At 42.0% G+C, this 25,893-nt stretch overlaps 1 protein-coding gene across 2 annotated transcripts; it reads left to right on the top strand.

Annotated features, from left to right (window-relative positions):
- The first annotated feature begins 89 nt into the window (after positions 1-89).
- On the top strand, positions 90-25,893 carry LOC135546505 (vacuole membrane protein 1-like). Of its 2 annotated transcripts, none has more exons than XM_064974993.1 (12): positions 90-850; positions 1,445-1,528; positions 1,959-2,091; positions 2,208-2,298; positions 3,796-3,906; positions 15,276-15,443; positions 15,783-15,914; positions 20,488-20,568; positions 21,928-22,044; positions 22,614-22,675; positions 24,825-24,927; positions 25,065-25,893. In XM_064974993.1, the coding sequence occupies exons 2-12, from the start codon at positions 1,453-1,455 to the stop codon at positions 25,215-25,217; spliced, it is 1,227 nt and encodes a 408-aa protein (XP_064831065.1). In that variant the 5' UTR covers positions 90-850; positions 1,445-1,452; the 3' UTR covers positions 25,218-25,893. The 2 variants fall into 2 exon arrangements, with proteins under 2 accessions (XP_064831065.1, XP_064831064.1); XM_064974992.1 differs by having other exon boundaries at positions 1,375-1,528.

The raw sequence follows: 25,893 nt of genomic DNA, 5'->3' as shown, positions 1-25,893 counted from the left end.
ATGTGAGGGGTTTATCAATATCCTGCCCATAATCACACTATACTGTTAATATGGTGAGTCCATGCCTCTAGAGTCAAACTAGCCCAAGATGCACTATTAATAAGGAGTCTACCCTTACTCCTTATTAAGGTTCAAATATGTTATTTGCAGAGGTAGAATGGTTCTGGCAGCCAAATACTCCATCCAAACGTGGATCGAGTCTCAATTACAATACGGTCCTAGAAACATAAAGCCCTTTACTTTCATATCAAAATAATTTCACAAATGCAAACTATAAACTTACTGTACACAGTTTTAACCAGCTTTGTTGCAGAAAGCAGTATTTTTCATCCACAACACGTTTCTGGCGGCCTTTTGTTACACACAGGTGTACAGTGCATGGTAGATGGCTAATTAGCACAGGTGGTACCAATGTCTATCATAAACACGAAATGTAACAAGGAGATATAGCCGTGTGGGAACCCCAACCATATACAGCTGTGTATCAATTTAACCTTTTAGTTTTTTGAAAACTATTTATCGCTGACATGAAAGATTAGGTCTTGTGCTTCCAAACCCGTACCGCTAGCGACGCAAGTTAATGTTAAGACCGAGCCTCGGTCGGCTTAACAAAACTTCACGAAATTACTCTTATGTGTAATGGAACTTAGTCATGATCAAAGGCTAGATTCAACTCTACGTTCAAGGGCACAACATTTTTTTTAAGTAACTAATGCAATTATCACTTATGAATATGCAGAAACCAATTCAATATTGATGAATATATAATAATGTAAAGAGGACCTTTACTTGGAAGGAAATGTTTTGCCCGGAAGTGATTGCCACGGCTTCAGGAAGAAGACGCTCTAGGGTATGAGCTTGTTTCATTCAATTTGTGTGACTAACACATTAATCTTTGTTTATAGTATGTAACATTTTCGACTGTGAAACGTTTTGACATTATAGTATTTTACGTCTCAAGACAACAACCGAAGTAGCTTGATCCAAACATATTTCCATGTTTAGACAAGCAAATATTTCCCAGTGTCGCTACTACCTAGCTAACGTCACCTTGTTAACTAGCTACGTGAACATGCAATAGGTTACTGTAGTTTATAATTCATAGTTATAAACATTGAACAATTGTAGTAAACCAGTTGTTTTTATTAACTCACGCCCGCTAGCTAGCTATTACACACTTTACTTGCTTGTTAGTTAACGAGAACCCAAGGTGGTGTAATGTAATCCAATGGAGTTGGAGTCTTGAATAAAGGTTACTTGCTATCAGCTGTTTTGTTAGCATGCATGCCGGTTAGTTAACTAACGTTAGCGCGTGGGAGATGTTGCAACTAATAGTCAGTGACAAGTAATAACTAACTAATGCTCTTCCTACAGTTGATATAGGCCAAAACCCAATACAGCATATTTGCTGGTCATGTGTTTGTGTTTTCTGGTCGATTCAAAGTGAATGAGATGGCGACGAATGAGGCAAGCTGTGAACAACCACAGAAGCGAGGAACCAAAGACAAACCGAATGGATATTTTGCAGGTTGGTTGTGAAACTTCTCCAAGTGAACCAGCATTAGCCTGTGTTTATGGAAAATGGATTAACAATTTTACCAAGGAAGGAGAAGGGTTGTGTTGCTAAAGGTATGCAGCAATGCACAAATAGTTATCTTGGGAATTATTCTTACAACTTTACAGTGTTGCCAGAATGGTTCCCAAACAGTTGTGTACGTATTAATTCCATAGTTTAGAGAAAAAAAAATTATACTTGATTCAAAGGTCTAGACTAGTGAACTCCACCATTTGCTAGTGTTATGTTCCTACTTAGGCCTAGACAAAGTGACATGATTTTATCAAAGGCTTATGCTAGCCTATGTCCATCAAATTAAGGGGATATTGCTATGGCTTTTTTGATACTAGGCTACTTTTATAGATTAATCTGACCTCACGTGTGTGTGCTCCTGTATCTACAGACTCTGTGGTCAGAGAGAGGAGGCAGAAAGATAGGGAGGAGCGTCTCGCTCTGGTGCTGTGGAGGCGGCCTATCATCACACTACACTACTTCCTCCTGGAAACCTTCATCACACTAAAGGAGTGGACATTAAAGTAAACCACCACTACTTGACAGTTGAAAGCTGTCTCAGTTGTGTTTTAAATTAACACTCTACCAGTCTAGCCATTTGGTAGATGTATCAAACTGTTCCACTTCTTCCCCTCTGCAGGTTATGGCGACGAAGGGGGACAGTGTTCTTGTTCCTGGTGTTGTGTTCACTCTTCTCCCTTGCCTACTCCACTGAGGGAACACACCAGAAGGTAAGGAAGGAGATAAACAAACTCATCTCCTCTGTAATTTATTTATTTGGGATGGTTAAAGATAAGTAACTGTTTATTCAGATGCACTGCATTCCTGGAGGAAAGGTCACCTGAGGAGATGTGTTGTGCGATATTTTTTTACTTGATGCTCAGGCCAGTACTTTGGATGTATCTTGACCAATGTGTTATTATTGTGTAAATTGTTCACATTTCCTAATTTTCCATTACTATCCTTGGCATAGTTGAAGTCGGAAGTTTACATACTTCGGTTGGAGTCATCAAAACCCGTTTTTCATCCACTCCACGTACTTTGGTGCAAAAAGTGCAAATCAATCCTAGAAGAACAGCAAAGGACCTTGTGAAGATGCGGGAGGAAACGGGTACAAAAGTATCTATATCCACAGTTAAACGAGTCCTATATCGACATAACCTGAAAGGCCGCTCAGCAAGGAAGAAGCCACTGCTCCAAAACCTCCATAAAATAGCCAGACTATGGTTTGCAACTGCACATGGGGACAAAGATTGTACTTTTTGGAGAATTGTCCTCTGGTCTAATGAAACAAAAATAGAACTGTTTGGTCATAATGACCATCGTTATGTTGGGAGGAAAAAGGGTGAGGCTTGCAAGCCGAAGAACACCATCCCAACTGTGAAGCACGGGGGTGGCAGCATCATGTTGTAGGGGTGAATTGCTGCATGAGGGACTGGTGCACTTAACAAAATAGATGGCTTCATGAGGAAGGAAAATTATGTGGATATATTGAAGCAACATCTCAAGACATCAGTCCTGACTGATGTCTTGAGATGTTGCTTCAATATATCCGCATAAGTTAAAGCTTGGTCGCAAATGGGTCTTCCAAATGGATATGGACCCCAAGCATACTTCCAATGTTGTGGCAAAATGGCTTAAGGACAACAAAGTCAAGGTACTGGAGTGGCCATCACAAAGCCCTGACCTCAATCCTATAGAAAATTTGTGGGCAGTGCTGAAAAGCATGTGTGAGCAAGGTCTACAAGCCTGACTCAGTTACACCAGCTCTGTCAGGAGGAATGGGCCAAAATCCACCCAACTTATTGTGGGAAGCTTGTGGAAGGCTATGTGATACGTTTGACCCAAGTTAAACAATTTTAAAGGCAATGCTACCAAATACTAATTGAGTGTATGTAAACTTCTGACCCACTGGAAATGTGATGAAAGAAATAAAAGCTGAAATAAATCACTCTATTATTCTGATATTTTACGTTCTTAAAATAGTGGTGATCCTATCTGAGCTGAGACAAGGACTTTTTACTAGGATTACATGTCAGGAATTGTGAAAAACCAAGTTTAAATGTATTTGGCTAAGGTGTATGTAAACTTCCGACTTCAACTGTAGGCCCCAATGTTTTCTCCTAAGGATAAATGTCTTGGGAAGTTGTGTGTTATTGCTCTTTGTCCATGCAAAAGCCTAAAGCTCTCTCTACTCTCTCCCCCCTCCTGTCTGTTCTCATCTGCAGTATGTGCAGTACCTGGAGAAGAGGTTCCTATGGTGTGCCTACTGGGTAGGTTTGGGCATCTTGTCCTCAGTAGGCCTTGGGACTGGCCTGCATACCTTCCTACTATACCTGGTAAGTAAGAGAACCGCCCTTCCCTTGCCTGTCAGCTGTGACATCAAAAATGTAAGCTAACTTTATCTCACTCAGACATTGGAAAAGCCTGCGCTATCTCGGTAAATCAAATAAAAGTTTATTTGTCACTTGCGCTGAATACAACAGGTGTAGACCTTACGGTGAAATGCTTACTTACAGGCTCTAACCAATAGTGCAAAAAAGGTATTAGGTGAACAATGGGTAGGTAAAGAAATAAAACAATCATAAAAAGACCTTGCTACGTACAGACACCGGTTAGTCAGGCTGATTGAGGTAGTATGTAGATATGGTTAAAGTGACTATGCATATATGATGAACAGAGTAGCAGTAAAAGAGGGGTTGGTGGCTAGGACACAATGCAGATAGCCCGGTTGGCCAATGTGCGGGAGCGCTGGTTGGTCGGCCCAATTGAGGACGTATGTACATGAATGTGTAGTTAAAGTGACTATGCATATATGATAAACGGAGAGTAGCAGCAGGGTGTAAAAAAAAAAAAAAGAACGGGGGGGGCACAATCCAAATAGCCTGGGTAGGCATTTGATTACATGTTCAGGAGTCTTATGGCTTGGGGGTAAAAACTGCTGAGAAGGCTTTTTGTCCTACACTTGGCACTCTGGTACTGCTTGCAATGCAGTAGTGGAGAGAACAGTCTATGGCTGGGGTCTTTGGCAATTTTTAGGGCCTTCCTCTGACACTGCCTGGTATAGAGGTCCTGGATGGCAGGCAGCTTAGCCCCAGTGATGTACTGGGCCGTACGCACTACCCTCTGTAGTGCCTTGCGGCTGAGCAATTGCCGTACCAGGCAGTAATGCAACCAGCTCTCGATGTTGTAGCTGTAGACCCTTTTGAGGATCTCAGGTCCCATGCCAAATCTTTTTAGTTTCCTGAGGGGCCATAGGCTTTGTCGTGCCCTCTTCACGACTGTCTTGGTGTGTTAAGACCATTCTAGTTTGTTGATGTGGACACCAAGGAACTTGAAAGCTCTCAACCTGCTCCACTACAGCCCCGTCGATGAGAATGGAGGCGTGCTCGGTCCTCTTTTTCCTGTAATCCACAATAGTATATACTTTTTTTTTCTGAGAACGCTGGTACAGTATGTGACTGGATGTTATTTGTGAGCCTGTTAGCTCTGCTTGTTGTTCCATAACTAGCACGATAGACCAACAAAAAAATTGTAGTTGCGGTGAATTGGTTTACAGACTTGTGCTTGTCCTCTGACCTAGAGGGACACATTTTGTGCACAGGCTATTTCCATCGTTTGATTCACCACTGCCAGAACATTAATAACATATCCACAGTTTGTCCAGTGGGTGGCCTCATATATCCTATCTCATTCTTTCAGTGTGTTCAGTTCTCCATAGATCTGGTCCAAATAGAACTGCCATTCACCTCTGGGGCCCAGTTTTTCTATTTGGACTAAGTCCAGATAACTTTTGATAAACTGGGCACGAAAGTCTGGGTAGCCATTTGATTAGCTGTTATGGTTTGGGGGTGGAAGCTATTTAGCTCTTGGACCTAGACTTGGCTCTCCGGTGCTGTTTGATAGCAGGGAGAACCATCTGACTGGGGTGTCTGGATGTGCTGGGCTATTTTATTTTTGAATCACTCTGACATTGCTGCAAATGCAATCGAAAATCAAACACTTCATAAGAGCCCTGGTATTCAGTTTGAGGGGAATATGATCACCTGTTGGGCAGCGAGAACTAGTTCCTCATAGCTGGGTGATGCATGGAATTAAATGTGTTCCTGTAAGCCCATGTTGTGCAACATTTCTATAGGCTATGCAATTGTTTTCTCACGCAGTGTTTTGATGGTCTCCATTTAAAAAGAGGATCCAATCAGCTTTCTCTAGACTAGGCTGACTTTATTTCTCAACTTTCCTAATATTAAGCACATTGCTTCGCTTTACAACCGGAGTAGCCTACATGGCTGATATGAAAATGAAACGCCTGAAAGTGTCCTCCATTCGCTATTCAAGTGCATATGGATGACATGTTTTTATTTTTCTGCGTTTGTTCCGACAGGTGCTTGATAATGACCCATTCTCAATCAACTAATTTCAGACATTGTGTGACATAATTTCAGACATGTAGACCAGATTAAATTGACAGTGTAATGGGTGAGAATATTGACTATCACTTGTGAATGATGCCCGGCGTGTGGAGTCTAAGGCAAATCATAGTCCCATGTATCCTAGTCCATGGGCCTATATGTTTTGATAAGGTTTGTATCACAACTAGTGGCCAAATGCTTAAGCATAGCCTTTAGCCTACAGAGTTGTGAAACATGTACTTATCATTGCAGTCATTGCACAATCGAGTTTGAAAACAGAGTTTTGACTGGCCAATATTTAAGAGGATCCCAGCTTGCTTTCTTTTTGGGGCGGCAGTGTAGCCTAGTGGTTCGAGCATTGGACTAGTAACTGAAAGGTTGCAAGTTCAGATCCCCGAGCTGACAAGGTACAAAATCTGTCGTTCTGCCCCTGAACAGGCAGTTAACCCACTGTTCCTAGGCCGTCATTGAAAATAAGAATTTGTTCTTAACTGACTTGCCTAGTAAAATAAAGGTAAAATAAATACAATTCTATTTATTGCATAACTCTTAACGTAATCACATTAAACCTCTTATAACCGGTGTAGCTTACCTGGCATATTATAAACGGAACTGAGGGAAGCGCTTCCTCCGTTTGCTATTCAAGTGCAGGCTGCTTTTTTTGGGGGGGGGGGGTTTGCACAGAGTGTACAAAACATTACGAACACCTGCTCTTTCCATGAGACTGCCCAGGTAAAAGCTATGATCCCTTATTGATGTCACTTGTTAAATCCACCTCAATCAGTGTAGATGAAGGGTAGGAGGCTGGTTAAAGAAGGATTCTTAAGCCTTGAGACAATTGAGACAGATTGTGTATGTACAGTGTATTCAGACCCCTTGGCTTTTTCCACATTTTATGTTACAGCCTAATTCTAAATTTGATAATTTAAAAAAAAAAGTTTTATCCATCTACACAAAATACCCCATAATGACAAGGTAAAAACAGGTTTTAGAAATATTTGCAAATGTATTAAAAATAAAGATGCCTTCACATATGTTATCAGGCTCAAAATTGAGCTCGGGTGCATCCTGTTTCCATTGATCATCCTTGATGTTTGCACAACTTGATTGGAGTCCACCTGTGGTACATTGAATTGATTGGACATGATTTGGAAAGCACACACATGTCTATATAAGGTCTCACAGTTGACAGTGCATGTCAGAGTAAAAATCAGGTCGAAGGAATTGTCTGTAGTGTTCTGAGACAGGATTGTGTCGAGGCACAGATCTGGGGAAGGGTACCAAAACATTTCTGCAGTATTGAAGATCCCCAAGAACACAGTGGCCTCCATTTTTTTAAATGGAAGACGTTTGGAACCACCAAGACTCTTCCTTGAGCTGAGCAATCGGGTGAGAAGGGCCTTGGTCAGGGATGTGACCAAGAACCCGATGGTCACTCTGACAGAGCTCTAGGGTTCCTCTGTGTAAAGATGGGAGAACCTTCCAGAAGGACAACCATCTCTGTAGCACTCCACCAATCAGGCCTTCATGGTAGTGTCCAGATGGAAACCACTTGTCACTAAAAGGCACATGAAAGGGGGATACCTAGTCAGTTGTACAACTGAAGTGTCTTCCGCATTTAACCCAACCCCTCAATCAGAGCGGTGCGGGGGGCTGCCTTAATCGACATCCACGTCTTCGGCGAAAGCCCGCTTGGAGTTTGCCAAAGGGCACCTAAAGGACTCTGACCATGAGAAACAAGATTAGCTGGTGTGATGAAACTGAGATTGAAGTCTTTGGCCTGAATGCCAAGTGTCACGTCTGGAGAAACGTGGTACCATTCTTATGGTGAAGCATGGTGGTGGCAGCATCATGCTGTGTGATGTTTTTCAGAGGCAGGGACTGGGAGACTAGTCAGGATCAAGGGAAAGGTGAACGGAGCAAAGTACAGAGATCCTTAATGAAAACCTGCTCCAGCTTGAGAGGATCTGCAAAGAAGAATGGGAGAAACTCTCCAAATACAGGAGTGCCATGATTGTAGCGTCATACCAAAGAATACCCGAGGCTGTAATCGCTGTCAGAGGTACTTAAAGTACTGAGTGAAGGGTCTGAATACTTATGTAAATTTGAGTTATTTTATTTATTTTTAATTTGCAAAAATGTCAACTTTTTTGCTTTGTGTGTGATTGAATGGGCAAGCTGAAAGATTACTATCAGCTAAAAACGAGAAACGGCACCAGTGGGCACGCAATCAACAAAACTAGACAATTGAGTGAAAAAACATTGCATAGAACATGACCGTGAGTTCAGTTTACTTGTGGTCTGTGCAGTCACCAATAGAACATCTTTGGGATGAGATGGAACGCGCTGTTCATAGCATGGCCGTCCAATCAGCAGCATGTGCGTGATGCCATAATGTCAGCATGGACTAACATCCCTGTAGAACGTTTACGACACCTTGTACTATGCCCCAAAGAGTTCAAGCTGTTCTGGAGGCAAAGGTGTGTCGGACCCGGTAATTGCTGCACCGACTAAACTGGCTCTTCTCCATCTTGCGTTACAAAAACTTCACTTGTCTGTTCAGTAGCGGGGCAAGATTGTGAAGATAGAGTGATTGTATTTATTTTTATTTTACCTTTATTTAACTTGGCAAGCCAGTTAACAGATTTTATTTTCAATAACGGCCTAGGAACAGTGGATTAACTGCCTTGTTCAGGGGCAGAATGATAGATTTTGCTTTGTCTGCTCGGGGATTCGATCTTGCAACCTTTCATTTAGTAGTCCAACGCTCTAACCACCAGACTACCTACCGTAATGTAATGTGCCACGATGTAAACGGGGCCTTTTATAATGTATTAAATCAAAACATGGAGCCTAAGGTTTGTAACACAGCTACAGTTGCATGGATAACTCTACATTAAGCATATAGGAGGACCTATTTCAAATGATCACTTTTTTAACCACTCAACACAGAATAGCCACATGTCCACACTCCCTCGGAATTTGTTTGGGGAAGATATCCTTTCTATTTTATTCAGATATGTTCCATTGTAATATTATCTGCTAAATAAACTAGTTAAGCCCACAGATCAGGGCCAAACATAAGGATGACTCAGAATATGTTCTTCTGAAATGGGCTACATGTCACAATGTTTCTTTAGACCTGCCTAAAATTAACAATGGATTTATTGTGATGATGTTGGCTATGTTAAATGGATTTACTAGACATTTTTAAAACGTAATGTTCCAAAGGTCTGCATAAGTGGCTTGTCTATGTGTGGATGCCCAGAGATGTTAATTAACACTCAATTACCTTGAGACCGGCAGTTGTTTGCATGACAATTACCGGATGACAATTTCATGACCGCCACAGCCCTAGTTTCTGATGAGTGAAAGTGAACAGTGTGACTGTGGTTGAGTCACGCTCCTTCCTCACTGTGGTTTGTTTGTTTGTTTGACATCCATCTTGCTGTGGTGAAATTAAGACAAGTGATTCTACCAAGGTCCCCGCTTTTTCAGTGACATGGCCATTGTTCACTAGATCTTATGATGTACCCTTGAGTCAACAGCTCCACATTTACAAATGGGAATTTCAAAGGTTTTTACTAAACTTTTGAAATAACTGCTTTGAAAATACAATTTACTTTTGTAGCCTTTCCAATTATATGCATAACTACCCATTTTCTTCACTACCCAAACCCACTAGTAGAGACGGGCCTGTGAACCACAGCCTATGGTAGTGTTGGTGGTGCTGACCTTACACACCTCTATGGAAGATGACATGTTGTATGACCTCATTCCCTTTCTCACATCTCTCCACTCGACGTGATGGAGGCTATTTCCATCAGCTTTCAGTCATATTCTCCAAAATTAGAATGTAGCTGTTTTAATGCAACTTACAAACACTCAAATTATCCTATATGAATTAGATGCAGTGTCATGATTTCTATAGCAGTAGGCCTACTTTGTATTGTACAAATGTGGATATTACCAGTATGTTATTTGAATCAAGGCATCACTAAAATATCAACCACTTGTGTGTGCATATGTGCTCCCTGCTAAAATAGGCTATGTGCACACTTTACCATACACAAATAATTCAGTGAGGTCAACATATTGAAAAGTCCCTAGTTGAAGGGTGCCAGAAACATCTGCCCTCTGAAGAGCTGCTATGGATTTACCTCAGACCTAAAGAATTAGATATTTTGCCGGGCATTACAAGCATAATTGTATGATTCATGATTCTGGTCATGCTAGATTAAGACGGACATTTTGGGACTGTGTTTTCTTATTTTGCTAAACAAAGGAAATCAAACAAGGCAATAGCCACTGTGTTTAATTTGCTATGTTTCAATTATTATTTCAAAATAATGGAAAGGTGTTGTCTTATCATTGAGTCACCATCATGGTGAAACAAGAATAGATTTGTAACGGAAGGAAAGGCAGGGATTGAGACCTTGTGAACACGTATTGTGAAAAGAAGACTCCTCAGCATGTTTGCTCGTTCTCTCGGAGAGCTATGGGGATCAGCACAGACTAATTGTCTTGTATCTCCTGTCACTGTGGTATCTCAACAGGAGGCATAATAGACTTCCTGTACTGTGGTTTCAGGTGCCCTGACTGCCCTCACTGTTAATGAAGCCAGGTGGCTAAGCCTGGGCTCTGATTAATGGAGCTGCATGCTGGGCTTTCGTGTGTGTGTGTGAGAGCGAGAGCTGGGCAATATGGACAAATCCATATTGTGATTCTTTTTTGTGATAATGATAAATGAAAATTATTTTTGGGGGTGGTGCTAGACCTGGGCGACATGTATCAAAAGTCATATTGCAATTAATGTTAAGTTTTTTTTTTTGTATGGACAGTTACTTTACATTAGCACCACGGCTCTAGCATTTTTTTTTCCCTGTGCCAGATAAGACAACTGAGGTAGCCTATGATTTTAAAAAAGGAGGCTATTTCATCGAGCACATCCAGCAAATGCATGATTTTATATTTTGATGTGCAACCTGTCAAAATAGGATCTGGAATTATCAGATGTATTTTTGGCTCTTCAGAGTTCTTGCCAACATCTTTGTGCGTATTAGCCTGTAATCTATAGCCTATTTATCACCTGAGGAAATGGGACCTCAAAGCACTTCGCTAGATTGCGAACTCTAAATATATTGTAGCTAGAGTTATGTTCCCCAGTTTCTGTGTTGTGGGTTTGTGTGTATTTTAGGAAATGGCTTGGTTCTAGTTAGGTAAGGTAGGAGAGGGGGCTCTAACTTTTTTGTTGTTGCTTTGGTTCCATCCAGCCCCTTGTCCCCAAATTACTGTGTGAAGGAAATAAATTCCCTGTAAACGGTAATATATTCTGCCTCTGTCACCCTTAACCGCACCTGCAGTCACATACCTCTTTCACTCCACGGGGAGTTGGGTGTTGCAGGGTGTTGCGTTCCCTCCAAGAGGCGTGCGTAACACTATATACACTATGTAGACTGATTAGCCTACATTTTGTGATAAATTAATCAATGTCCTACAAAAACCTTCCAGCGCTAAGCCTACTTGATGTAGGCAAATGGAGTGCTCTGCTCCGCGGGCACATCAAAACTATACTAACTACAGCCTACTCCGGTTGTAAAGTGGTGCCGTGAACTCAATATTAAGAGGCGAGAAATACGTTGACATATGTAAAGAATGTTGTGACTCTCCTTTCAATAACTATATTGAACAAAAATATAAACGCAACATGCAACAATTTCAAATGTTACTGAGTTGGTTCACATTAGGACATTTTTTTAAATGTTTTATTTCACCTTTATTTAACCAGGTAGGCAAGTTGAGAACAAGTTCTCATTTACAATTGCGACCTGGCCAGGATAAAGCAAAGCAGTTCGACACATACAACGACACAGAGTTACACATGGAGTAAAACAAACATCCAGTCAATAATACAGTATAAACAAGTCTATATACGATGTGAGCAAATGAGGTGAGATAAAGGAGGTAAAGGCAAAAAAAGGCCATGGTGGCAAAGTAAATACAATATAGCAAGTAAAACACTGGAATGGTAGATTTGCAATGGAAGAATGTGCAAAGTAGAAATAAAAATGTGGTGCAAAGGAGCAAATTAAATTAATTAATTACAGTAGGGAAAGAGGTAGTTGTTTGGGCTAAAATATATAGGTGGGCTATGTACAGGTGCAGTAATCTTTGAGCTGCTCTGACAGTTGGTGCTTAAAGCTAGTGAGGGAGATAAGCGTTTCCAGTTTCAGAGATTTTTGTAGTTTGTTCCAGTCATTGGCAGCAGAGAACTGGAAGGAGAGGTGGCCAAAGAAAGAATTGGTTTTGGGGGTGACGAAAGAGATATACCTGCTGGAGCGCGTGCTACAGGTGGGAGATGCTATGGTGACCAGCGAGCTGAGATAAGGGGACATTACCTAGCAGGGTCTTGTAGATGACATGGAGCCAGTGGGTATGAAGCGAGGGCCGGCCAGCCAACGAGAGCGTACAGGTCGCAATGGTGGGTAGTATATGGGGCTTCGGTGACAAAACAGATAGCACTGAGATCAGTCAATTGAAAATAATTTAGGCCCTAATATATGGATTTCACATGACTGGGAGTACAGATATGCAGCTGTTGGTTACAGATACCTTTTATAAAAACAAAAAGGTAGGGGAGTGGATCAGAAAGCCAGTCAATATTTAGTTTACCACCATTTGCCTTTTGCAGCACGACACCTCCGTCACAGTGGATCAGACTGTTGATTGGAGCATTGGCCCACTCTTCAATGGCTGTGCGAAGTTGCTGGATATTGGCGGGAACTGGAACGCGCTGTTGATCCAGAGCATCCCAAACATGCTCAATCGGTGACATGTCTGTAGTATGCAGGCCATGGAAGAACTGGGACATTTCCAGCTTCCAGGAATTGTGTACAGATCCTTGTTACATGCTGTGCATTATCATGCTGAAACATGAGGTGATGTTGGCAGATGAATGGCATGACAATAGGCCTCAGGATCTCATCATGGTATCTCTGTGCATTTAAATTGCCATCAATAAAATACAATTATATTCATTGTGTGTAGCTTATGCCTGCCTGTACATTGACAACAGCCCACACAGCACCATACACATGGTCTGTGGTTGTAAGTTCGGTTGGACGTACTGGTAAATTCTTCAGAACTATGGTTGGAGGCAGCTTATGGTAATTTAATGTAAGAGAAATTATCTGGCAACAGCTCTGGTTGACAATCCTGCAGTCAGCATGCCAGTTGCATGCTCCCTCAACATGATGAATGATCATGCTGTTTTAATCAACTTCTTGATATGCCATATGTGTGTGGATAATTTTGGCAAAGGAGAAATGCTCATTAATAGGGATGCAAACAAATTTGTGCCCAAAATAAATAAAAAATTTGTGCGTAAGTAACATTTTGGGATCTTTTTATTTCACTTTTTGTGCTAATATTTTTGTTCAGTGTAGAACCACAGTTGCATTAAACTCCGCAATACTTTGAGCAATGGTCATACATTGCATTTGGAAAGTATTCAGACCCTTTCCCTTTTTCCACATTTTGTTATGTTACAGCCATATTCTAAAATGGATTTAATAAAAACATTTCCTCATCAATCTACACACACACTACCCCATAATGACAAAGTGAAAACAGGTTATTTTAAAATTAGCAACATTTTATGAATAAAATAAACTATGTAAATGTGATAAGCATTTAGACCCATAGCTATGAGACTCGAAGTTGAGCGCCAGTGAATCCCGTTTCCATTGATCATCATCCTTGATGTTTTTATATCTTGTTTGGAGTCCACTGTGGTAAATTCAATTGATTGGACATGATTTCGGAAGGTCTGTCTATATAAGGTCCCACATTAGACAGTGCATGTCAGAGCAAGAACCAAGCCATGAGCTCGGAAGAATTGTCCCTAGAGCTCCGAGACAGGATTGTCAAGGCACAGATCCAAAAAATGTCTGCAGCATTGAAGGTCCCCAAGAACACAGTGGCCTCCATCATTCTTAAATGGAAGAAGTTTGGAACCACCAAGACTCTAACTAAAGCTGGATGCCCAGATAACCTATGAAATCAGGGGAGTAGAGTCTTGGTCAGGGAGGTGACCAAAAATCCAAATGTCCCTCTGACAGAGCTCGAGTTCTTCTGTGGAGATGGAAGGACAAGCATCTCTGCAGCAGTCCACCAAATCAGGCCTTTATGGTAGTGGCCAGACGGAAGCCACTCAGTCAATGCCACATGACAGCCTGCTTGAAGTTTTGCTAAAAGGCACTTAAAGTACTCAGACCATGAGAAACTAGCTTCTCTGGTCTGATGAAACCAAGATTGAACTCTTTGGCCTGAATGCCAAGCGTCACGTCTGGAGGAAACCTGGCACCATCCCTACAATGAGCATGGTGGTGGCAGCATGCTGTGATGTTTTCCAGTGGCAGGGACTGGGAGACTATTCAGGATCAAGGGAAAGATGAACAGAGCAAAGTACAGATATCCTTGATGGAAAAACTGCTCCAGAGCGCTCAGGACCTCAGACTGGGATCAAGGTTCACCTTCCAACAGGACAATGACCCTAAGCACACAAAGACAATGCAGGAGTGGCTTCGGGACAAGTCTCAAATGTCCTTGAGTGGCCCAGCCAGAGCCCGGACTTGAACCCGATCGAACATCTCTGGAGAGACCTGAAAATAGCTGTGCAGTAACCTGACAGAACTTGAGAGGATCTGCAGAGAAGAATGGGAGTGCCAAGGTGTGCCAAGCTTGTAGCGTCATACCCAAGAAGACTTGAGGCTGTAATCGCTGCCAAATGTGCTTCAACAAAGTACTGAGTAAAGGGTTTGAATACTTATGTAAATGTGATATTTGTTTTTTTTATTTTTACATTTGCAAAAAAAAAACTTTTTGCTTTGTCGTGTAGATTGAGGGGGTAAAAACAATTTAATCAATTTCAGATTAAGGCTGTAACGTAACAATGTGGATATTGTCAAGTGGTCTGAATACTTTCCGAATGCACTGTTTTCTTGTGCTTCTCAGAATACATCGCTCCCTCCTCCGTGCGCACAGTGGGGAGAGGGAGTGAGTCGGCAGCCGGCAGGGACCAACAATGCATAGGCTATTACTGTTGACCAAATAATTGTTCTAAAACTATCTATATGAACGTTGTGTAGCAAAATCACAGAATTACCAATGTAAGCTATATGTTTCGGTAAGAAGGCGATGTCTGTAATTTTTGGTTTATCATCCCAGCTCTAGTGTGTCTCAACTGTCCATGTTCAGTTGAATTAAGGAATGCCCATCCATTCTCTGGCTCTCAGGGTCCACACATAGCATCAGTCACCCTGGCTGCGTACGAGTGTGGTTCTACAGACTTCCCCGAGCCCCCCTACCCAGACCAGATCATCTGCCCAGGGGCAGGAGGAATGGAGGGCAGCATCTCACTCTGGTCCATCATCTCAAAGGTCCGGCTGGAGGCCTGTATGTGGGTGAGGAAACATGTCTTTATTCAACTAAAGTCTAGGTTCATCGTTCTAGTGAACTCTATAGGGTGGTTTCCTGGACACAGATTAAGCCTTGTCCTGGACAACAAAAAACACACGCTTAATGGATAATGTCCATTAAAAAGTTTTTTATTTTGAAATTGTCCAGGACTTAATCTGTTCCTTGGGAAACCAGTCCTTTTGGGTTTAGAACAATAAGGGCAACTTAAGTGCTCAAAATTGGTTGACATCACGTCTCCTCAACTATGACATCCACCATAGAGCTATGCCTTACTCTGGTATGAAACAGTGCTAAGCTAACCCAGTGTGTGACTGTCTCTCCAGGGTGCAGGCACAGCCATTGGGGAGTTGCCACCCTACTTCATGGCTCGAGCGGCCAGGCTATCTGGAGCAGACCCCGATGACGAAGACTATGAGGAGTTTGAGGAGATGCTGGGGCAGGCAGAGACTGCTCAGGTGAGTGGGGGACTCTGTTTTCCCCTCTGAGTGTAGTAGCCTGCCCCTTGAATGCCCCATTCCATCTAAATCCTGTGGAGTCCTAAATACTCTCATTCAGTCTTTGATTTTTGGGTTTGACTCTACTTAACTGTCCATCACTATCTACTGACTTCTCTATCTGGCCTGTGATTGGCCTCCAGTTATCACATGACTTCTCTGAAAGCCCCTCCCACCATTTCCAGTAAGGTCATTGCTAGTGGAGTGAGTCACGGTGAAACAAGCTCCACCGTAATCATCCCAGAGGCATTTCTTTTCATGATCCTTTCATTTGAGGGACAGGCAATGTGAACAGGCTACTGACAACATGAGTGCCCCTTGGGGGGGTGTACACAGTGCATTCGGAAAGTATTCAGACCCCTTGACTTTTTTCCACATTCTCACGTTACAGCCTTATTCTAACATTGATTCTATCATTTTTTCCCCCTCATCAATCTACACAATGACAAAGCAAAAATAGGTTTTTAGAAATGTTTGCAAATATTTTGTGACTTTACTTCATTAATCTGATGACTGTCATTTAATCAAATGTTTAATTGTTAGATTTAAATAAAAAAATAGTCTTTTTTTAATCATGTAACAAATTAACTCGTTAGGATTTGGGGCATCATGGAACAAGTTGTTTAGCATTACCATCTCCCGAATTAAACTAAAGGTCTTTAACTATAACATCGATAAACAGTCATCTTATTAATCATTACCTCTTATCAAATATTCATTCTAAACGATCGTGACCTTGGATTGCAAAAAACACAGCTTTACGCTTTATTCAGTACTACACGTTGGTTGACTCATTTAATTTATTATCTTAACTATATAATAGCACAGAATACACACACTTATGAGACAAAGCTCCCGAGTGGGCTGAAAGATATGATGGCTTGTTACAACATAATGGAGAGGGGTGGGGGAGAAAAGGGCACACTTATTGTCAATTTCAGATTTCCTACAAAAAGTTACATTATTTGGTCCATCCAGTTTTTAATAACATCACAAAATGGAAAGCAATATTACATTCATTTCCCATTGACCATTTCCCACATCGTTATGTTAGAAATAGCGTTCCGTTGTTCACTTTCTGGATGTTAGAGTTTTGGGCAGGCAAATGTTTCTGAACAGACATTCCTTTGGTTGATACTAAAGAGCGAGAGAGCTCACTCGGACTTCATTTCGCTGTCACCCCCTTGCGGGTGCGAGAGGGTTTGGTTATTGTCAGCCATTGTCAAGCTGCTCTGACCCATTGTGATCCTCACAGGACAGTCATAACAAAAAAAACATTTACATAGTGGGGCAAAAAAGTATTTAATCAGCCACCAATTGTGCAAGTTCTCCCACTTAAAAAGATGAGAGGCCTGTAATTTTCGTCATAGGTACACTTCAACTATGACAGACAAAATCAGAAAAGAAATCCAGAAAATCAGGTAGGATTTTTAATGAATTTATTTGCAAATTATGGTGGAAAATAAGTATATGGTCACCTACAAACAAGCAAGATTTCTGGCTCTCACAGACCTGTAACTTCTTCTTTAAGAGGCTCCTCTGTCCTCCACCTGTGACCTGTATTAATAGCACCTGTTTGAACTTGTTATCGGTATAAAAGACACCTGTCCACAACCTCAAACAGTCACACTCCAAACTCCACTATGGCCAAGACCAAAGAGCTGTCAAAGGACACCAGAAACAAAATTGTAGACCTGCACCGGGCTGGGAAGACTGGATCTGCAATAGGTAAGCAGCTTGGTTTGAAGAAATCAACTGTGGGAGCAATTATTAGGAAATGGAAGACATACAAGACCACTGATATTCTCCCTCGATCTGGGGCTCCACGCAAGATCTCACCCTGTGGGGTCAAAATTATCACAAGAACAGTGTGAGCAAAAATCCCAGAACCACACGGGGGGACCTAGTGAATGACCTGCAGAGAGCTGGGACCAAAGTAACAAAGCCTACCATCAGTAACACACTACGCCGCCAGGGACTCAAATCCTGCAGTGCCAGACGTGTACCCCTGCTTAAGCCAGTACATGTCCAGGCCCGTCTGAAGTTTGCTAGAGAGCATTTGGATGATCCAGAAGAAGATTGGGAGAATGTCAGATGAAACCAAAATGTAACCTTTTGGTAAAAACTCAACTCGTCGTGTTTGGAGGACAAAGAATACTGAGTTGCATCCAAAGAACACCATACCTACTGTGAAGCATGGGGGTGGAAACATCATGCTTTGAGGCTGTTTTTCTGCAAAGGGACCAGGACGACTGATCCGTGTAAAGGAAAGAATGAATGGGGCCATGTGTCGTGAGATTTTGAGTGAAAACCTCCTTCCATCAGCAAGGGCATTGAAGATGAAACTTGGCTGGGTCTTTCAGCATGACAATGATCCCAAACACACCGCCCGGGCGAAGGAGTGGCTTCGTAAGAAGCATTTCAAGGTCCTGGAGTGGCCTAGCCAGTCTCCAGATCTCAACCCCATAGAAAATCTTTGGAGGTAGTTGAAAGTCCGTGTTGCCCAGCAACAGCCCCAAAACATCACTGCTCTAGAGGAGATCTGGATGTAGGAATGGGCCAAAATACCAGCAACAGTGTGTGAAAACCTTGTGAAGACTTAAAGAAAACGTTTGACCTCTGTCATTGCCAACAAATGGTATATAACAAAGTATTGAGAAACTTTTGTTATTGACCAAATACTTATTTTCCACCATAATTTGCAAATAAATTCATTAAAAATCCTACAATATGATTTTCTGGATTTTTTTTTCTTCTCATTTTGTCTGTCATAGTTGAAGTGTACCTATTATAGCATCGAGTCGTCTTGGGTATGACACTTCAAGCTTGGCACACCTGTATTTGGGGAGTTTCTCCCATTCTTCTCTGCAGATCCTCAAGTTCTGTCAGGTTGGATGGGGAGTGTCGCTGCACAAGTCCGGGCTCTGGCTGGGCCAAAAGGACATTCAGAGACTTGGCCCGAAGCCACTCCTGCGTTGTCTTGGCTGTGTGCTTAGGGTCATTGTCCTGTTGAAGGTAACCTTCGCCCCAGTCTGAGGTCCTGAGCACTCTGGAGCTGGGATCTCTGTACCCTCTACTGACTAGTCTCCCAGTCCCTGCCTCTGAAAAACATACCCACAGCATGATGCTGCCACCACCATGCTTCACCATAGGGATGGTGCCAGGTTTCACCAGACGTGACACTTGGCATTCAGCCTACAGAGTTCAGTCTTGGTTTCATCAAACTAGAGAACCTTGTTTCTCATGGTCTGAGAGTCTTTTAGGTGCCTTTTTGGCACACACCAAGCGGACTCTCATGTGCCTTTTACTGAGGAGCGGCTTCCATCTGGCCACTCTACCATAAAGGCCTGATTTGGTGGAGTGCTGCAGAGATGGTTGTCCTTCTGGAAGGTTATCCCATCTGCACAGAGGAACTCTAGGGCTCTGTCAGAGTGACAATCAGGTTCTTGGTCACCTCCCTGACCAAGGCCTTTCTCCCCTGATTGCTCAGATCTAGGAAAAGTCTTGGTGGTTCCAAACCTCTTCCATTTAAGAATGATGGAGGCCTCTGTTCTTGGGAACCTTCAATACTGCAGACATTTTTTGGATCTGTGCCTTGACAATCATGTCTTTGAGCGCTACGGACAATTTCTCTCCCCTCGTGGCATGGTTTTTGCTCTGACATACACTGTCAACTGTGAGACCTTATATAGAAAGTTGTGTTCCTCTCCAAATCATGTCCAACAAATTGAATTTACCACAGGCGGACTCCAATCAAGTTGGTAGAAACATCAAGGATGATCAATGGAAACAGGATGCACCTGAGCTCAATTTCGAGTCATGGCAAAGGGTCTGAATTATTATGTAAATAAAGTATTTCTGTAGAGACCTGAAAATAGCTGTGCAGCAATGCTCCCCATCCAACTTGACAGAGCTTGAGAGGATCTGCATAGAAGAATGGAAGTAACTCTCCAAATAAAGGTGTGCCAAGCTTGTAGAGTCATACCCAAGAAGAGTTGAGGATGTTATCGTTGTCAAAGGTGCTTCAACAAAGTACTGAGTGAAGGGTCTGAATAGTTATGTAAATTTGATTTTTTTTTAAATATATACATTTGCAAATCTAAACCTGTTTTTGCTTTGTCATTATGGGGTATTGTGTGTAGATTGAGGGGATGAAAAAATTTTACTAAGTTTTAGAATAAGGCTGTAACATAACAATGTTTTTTTTTTTCACCCTCAACATGAAACCACAATATTTCACCCCCTTTGTAGTGTGTATCAATCAGATCAAATGAGTTCAATAGCTCTCTGCCGACAACTCTTGCCTTGCATTTTTACCAGAGCTGCTCAAATAGATCAAAGGAAAAGATAATAGCCTGTCTGATAGCATTTGCTATACCACATGAATTCTTTATCAAGTAACTCCTTTTTCAGAATTACATTAGACTTTTGCTTTTTATTTTGGTTATACTGTATCATTATTGATATTATTGTAGAAGTTGTTTAATGTGTGAAGCATAAATTTATTGGATTGTAAACTGAATTATGTTTTCAGGATTTTGTTACTCGAGCAAAACTGGGAGTTCAGAACATGGTGCAGAAAGTGGGATTCTTTGGGATTCTAGCCTGTGCCTCGGTAAATCCAAAACTACATCCCAGGCAACCTTTGGGCTTGACTTGCACTCTTATCTTATACTGTTTTAAAGTTTATGCCTTTATTATTAAAGCGCATCACTGAATATTGTACACTCATGGCCGAAAGTATGTGGACACCCCTTCCAATTAGTGGATTCAGCTATTTCAGCCACACCGTTGCTAACAGGTGTACATCACACACAACCATGCAATCTCCATAGACAAACATTGGCAGTATAATGGCCCGTACTGAAGAGCTGTGACTTTAAACGTGGCACCGTCATTTGATGCCACTTTTCCAACAAGTCAGTTCATCAACTTTCTGCCATGCTAGAGCTATCCCAATCAACTGTAAGTGCTGGTAATGTGAAGTGGAAACGTCAGGAGCAACAACAACTCAGCCGTGAAGTGGTTGGCCACAGAACGGGACTGCTGAAGTGCGTAGCTCCTAAAAATTGCCTGTCCTCGGTTGCAACACTCACTACTGTATTCCAAACTGCCTCTGGAAGCAACGTCCGCAGCAATAACTGTTCATCGGGAGATTCATGAATTTGGTTTCCATGGCCGAACACAAGCCTAAGATCACTATGTGCAATGCCAAGCATCGGCTTGAGTGGTGTAAAGCTCGCTGCCTATGGATTCTGGAGAAGTGAAAACGCTTTCTGGAGTGATGAATCACGCTTCACCATCTGGCAGTTCCGACGGACGAATCTGGGTTTGGCGGATGCCAGGGGAACGCTACTTGCCCCAATGCATAGTGCCAACTGTAAAGTTTGGTGGAGGAGGAATAATGGTCTCTGGCTGTTTTTCATGGTTCAGGCTAGGCCCCTTAGTCCCAGCGAAGGGAAATCTTAACGTTACACCATACAATGACATTCTAGACGATTCTGTGCTTCCAACAAGTGGCAACAGTTTGGGGAAGGCCCTTTCCTGTTTCAGCATGAGAATGCCACAAAGCAAGTTCCATTCAGAAAAGGTTTGTCGAGATAGGTTGAGATCCACACCGATCAAACACTTTTGGGATGAATTGGAACACTGACTGTGAGCCAGGTCTAATCGCCCAACATCAGTGCCCGACCTCACTAATGCTCTTGTGTGAATGGAAGCAAATCCCCGCAGAAATGTTCTAACATCTAGCGGGAAGCCGTCCCAGAAGAGTGGAGGCAGTTATAGCAGCAAAGGGGGGACCAACTCCATATTAATGCCCATGATTTTGGAATGAGTTGTTTGACGAGCAGGGGTCCACATACTTTTGGCCATGTAGTGTATGTCTGTTACAATGAAGTTATGACAATGAAGGTAGCATTCGAATGCACTCTATTACAGGATATATTTTGACATGTTAAGACCTGTCTTTCAGATCCCTAATCCTCTGTTTGACCTTGCTGGTATAACATGTGGCCACTTCCTGGTACCATTTTGGACCTTCTTTGGAGCAACTCTTATTGGGAAAGCCATCATCAAGATGCACATACAAGTAAATATTTTAGTTGTACTTAACAATTACACATGGACATTGTCTGAATATTTTCTGTTGGCTGTAATTCTGTGTTTTTGAAGTACTTTTAGTGCTGCTATTGAAGACCATTCCAGATGAAATGAGTATGGAGTGCACTTTAATGAGAACCATTGCTTTTTGTAAACCAGATCAAACTCTTAGTTTTCGGCTGTATTGTTGAGTCTGCCACGGTGACTAATCTACTCCCAGACGGTGCGAGACTGACTATGTCTCTGTGAGTTGTGGTGGTGAGAGCTGAGCAGTCTAACCAGACCAATCCATCTGTGGTACCAGCCAGTGATCTCACCAGTTCTGAATAAAGCTCTCCAGGGTTGAGGAGAACCAGGGTCTGGGGGATGCTTTGTTTTTTTCTCCTCAGAACTCAAGGGTCTTTTACTGTCCAGACTTGGCTGGGACAGCATGTGTCACTGTGTTCAAAGCTGACATAGGATATATCCCCCACCTCGGTGCAGATGATGACTCAGGTTTTCACTGTCTGTCTGAGACAGATCACTAATCACCCAGTTGATTAATTTGTCTCCCCACAGAAACTGTTTGTTATCATAACGTTCAGCAAGCACATAGTGGAACAGATGGTGTCTCTGATCGGGTGAGTATGTGTCTTTGTTAATGTATGCGTATAGATGGAGAGGTGCTTTGCCCGGTTAGCATCCTTCCTCTGTGCTTTAATGGGGGCAGGGCTCCACACTTTTTGTTTGTCCTTTTGTTACGTAATAATCACATCACAATATCAAACAATTACTCGGATCAGAATTGGATCAGAGGCCAAAGTTGGAATAATATTCTAATCTGTTTTTATCTACATTTTTAAAAAGCCTACATGTCAAAGTGTATGCATTTTGGGATGAGTTGGACCACAGAGGGAAGGAAAAGCAGCCAACAAGTGCTCCGCATATGTGGGAACTACTTCAAGACGGTTGGAAAAACATTCCAGGTGTAGCTGGTTGAGAGAATGCTAAGAGTTTGCAAAGCTGTCATCAAGGCAAAGGGTGGCTACTTTGAAGAATCTCAAATATAAAAATATATTTTGATTTGTTTAATACTTTGGGTTACTACATGATTCCATGTGTTATTTCATAGTTGATTTCTTCACTATTATTCGACAATGTAGGAAAGGAAAAAATATATATATATTAATTAGAAAAACCCTGGAGTGACTAGGTGTCCAAACATTTGACTGATACTGTATATGTGCAGCGGTTGTATGAATTTATTATTATACTTTTGAAACCAGCTTTGCTGATGGTTTGATCATTCTCATTCTGAACAAATGGCATCAAAGGCATAACCTCAAAGTCAGATGTGTGTTTTGCCCCCTCCATTAAGGGTATTTCCCTTACACAGAAACTAATCCCCCACATAGGTGGTCAGCCAGCCTTGTGGGGTCTTCTCAGATGGAATGTCTTCTGTTCTGTTCTGACTCACAGCAGTTTAGCTTTGACTGCACCAGAATCTTCTCGACAGCAGCAGGGAAACAAAATAACTGCAGGGTTTATTTAAGAACAATAAATCACTTCCATATTACACATCTAACAACTTCCTTGGCTTTTTCTTCTCACAATTTTTTAAACCATTAACAAATCTAATTTAAAATCGTACTCGCAACTAATGATTTTATTTAACTGGGCAAGTCGAACAAATTCTTATTTACAATGACTGCCTACCCCGGCCAAACCCTCCCCTAACCCGGACGATGCTGGGCCAATTGTGAGCTGCCCTATCAGTTTATAGTGCTGTCTTATTCACAGTTAAAATTAGTTGCATGAGGAAGAACCCTTTCTTGCTACCATTGCAATTGACTGGTCTGACTCGCTATGAGGTTACACTGGTGCTTGAATGCTGAATTGGGACTTTTTGTAATTGCAGCAGTTTGTCAGTCAGTTAGTCTGGGAATGGGCTTGCCATATCCCTTTCTTAAGATCAGTGATTACAGTTAACTGTAACTTTTCTACTCCTGATAGTAAATAGTCTTGAAACGGTTTAGTCAAGTTTTAAATGTGGAAGTTTATATTAACACCTGAATTAAAACTAAACTCTGATTGTATCCATATTTATATTCTATTTAAATATGGTTGTGATACATTGATTAGACTATACCAATTATTGTTGGTATAGTGCAGTCAACTACAAATGATTGCGGATTTATTAAGGTACAAGTTATAGTACCTCATGGTCTGAGGGTTCTCTTCCAATCAAATTGTTTGCATTCTCTAACTATAATCTTAAGAGCACCTATGAACTGGGGGACCCACAGTGACCTAATCCTTTGCGCTATCTTCCATATATGGACAGTCATTGATGAACACGCCTAGTTTGTTCTGTTTCCACCCATAAGGCTGTGATGACAGCATATTGAGTCACTTCCTGGTTATTGGGCTCAGACTGGTTTCCTATAGGAACCTCCGGGATAAATAAGAACGATGGGGAGGACTGCTTCACTTCATTCTGCTGCGTGCTCCCAGCAACCACACTTGCAGTGTGAACTCCCAGCTTGAGGCCTAACTAGAAATGCATAGGAAATGGAACTCTCAACATCCTGAGCAATGGACTGTTCTCTTTAAACCCTGGTCCTATGGCCCAAGGGTTCCCTCTCCACAGCCTAATTATTTTACCATGTGAAGGGATACTGCTGGTATGGTAAGTACTCTGGGATATAATCATGTCTTTGTCTTTGCCTCTCTCTTCCCTTCCTCGCATCTCCCCTGCCTGTGGATGTCCTTGCCCTGCCACTGTGTCAGGTCTCTGCCGAGGGTAGGTCCCTCCATACAGAAGCCCTTCAGTGAGTACCTGGAGGCGCAGAGGAGTAAACTCCACCACCACACCGGAGAAGGCACCCCGGCGGTAAGAGCACTACTACCATCATCCATCCTTTCTATGTTGAGACAAAGCATGTGATTTTTATTTATTGACAAGATTATACACATTTTAATGTGTTAGTGTCGATAGAGTAATATTCCTCTGTATGCATGTCTCTGCAGAGTGAGAACTGGCTGTCGTGGGTCTTTGAGAAGGTGGTTCTGGTCATGGTCTGTTACTTTATCTTCTCTATCATCAACTCCATGGCTCAGAGCTACGCCAAGCGACGACAACGGAGTCAGCAGCAGCGATACTCTGAGGAGAAAACCAAGTGACGAGACTCTTGAGTCCCTCAGCTCTGATCACAAACTAACCTCGCCCTCTTCCATTCTTAAGAGGCTGAACTGACACTTCTGTGTTTGCTTACGGATGTATGTGCTGTTTGTCCCTCTTATGGTTTTGTAGTTTCCCCTCCATTTGTGTAACTTGTGTGATTTTAATAATATAATGATAGGATATGAGCAGTGAAGCAGCAGTTGGATGTCAACTTTTTGCTGGCAGCTATACCAGCTGCGATGCCTTATGCAAGGTGGAGGGTCCTACTTCCATTGAACACAGTTCTTAATCACGACTTGATTTGTACATTTTTCACTGTATGGATGGACTCTATGCTGATGTGATGCTAAGGATGTTTTCAGGGTTACATTTTTCTTGCGTCTTTGTCCTGTTGATCAGAAATAGGCCATCTGTCATTCGCGTTTCTTGGATTTGTTTGAAATTCAAGTTTGCAATTGGAAATAGCAATATCAAGTCGTCTCAACATTTTATTGATAGTTTGCACATCCTGGAAATATTTTTGGGGCGGTATGTACGCACATACATTTAGAATGATCTGGACAAACTAACTTGAACCAAAACAGAACTTACATTACACTCGGCTAACTTGGTGTTATTTTTATTCTGTACATTTACTGAGTCTTTGATCAGAATATATAAAATGCCTAAATCATT

This window comes from Oncorhynchus masou, chromosome 9, assembly GCF_036934945.1.
Source record: "Oncorhynchus masou masou isolate Uvic2021 chromosome 9, UVic_Omas_1.1, whole genome shotgun sequence".
Classification (NCBI taxonomy): Eukaryota; Metazoa; Chordata; class Actinopteri; order Salmoniformes; family Salmonidae; genus Oncorhynchus; species Oncorhynchus masou.
This window is presented reverse-complemented; position numbering and strand designations above follow the sequence as displayed.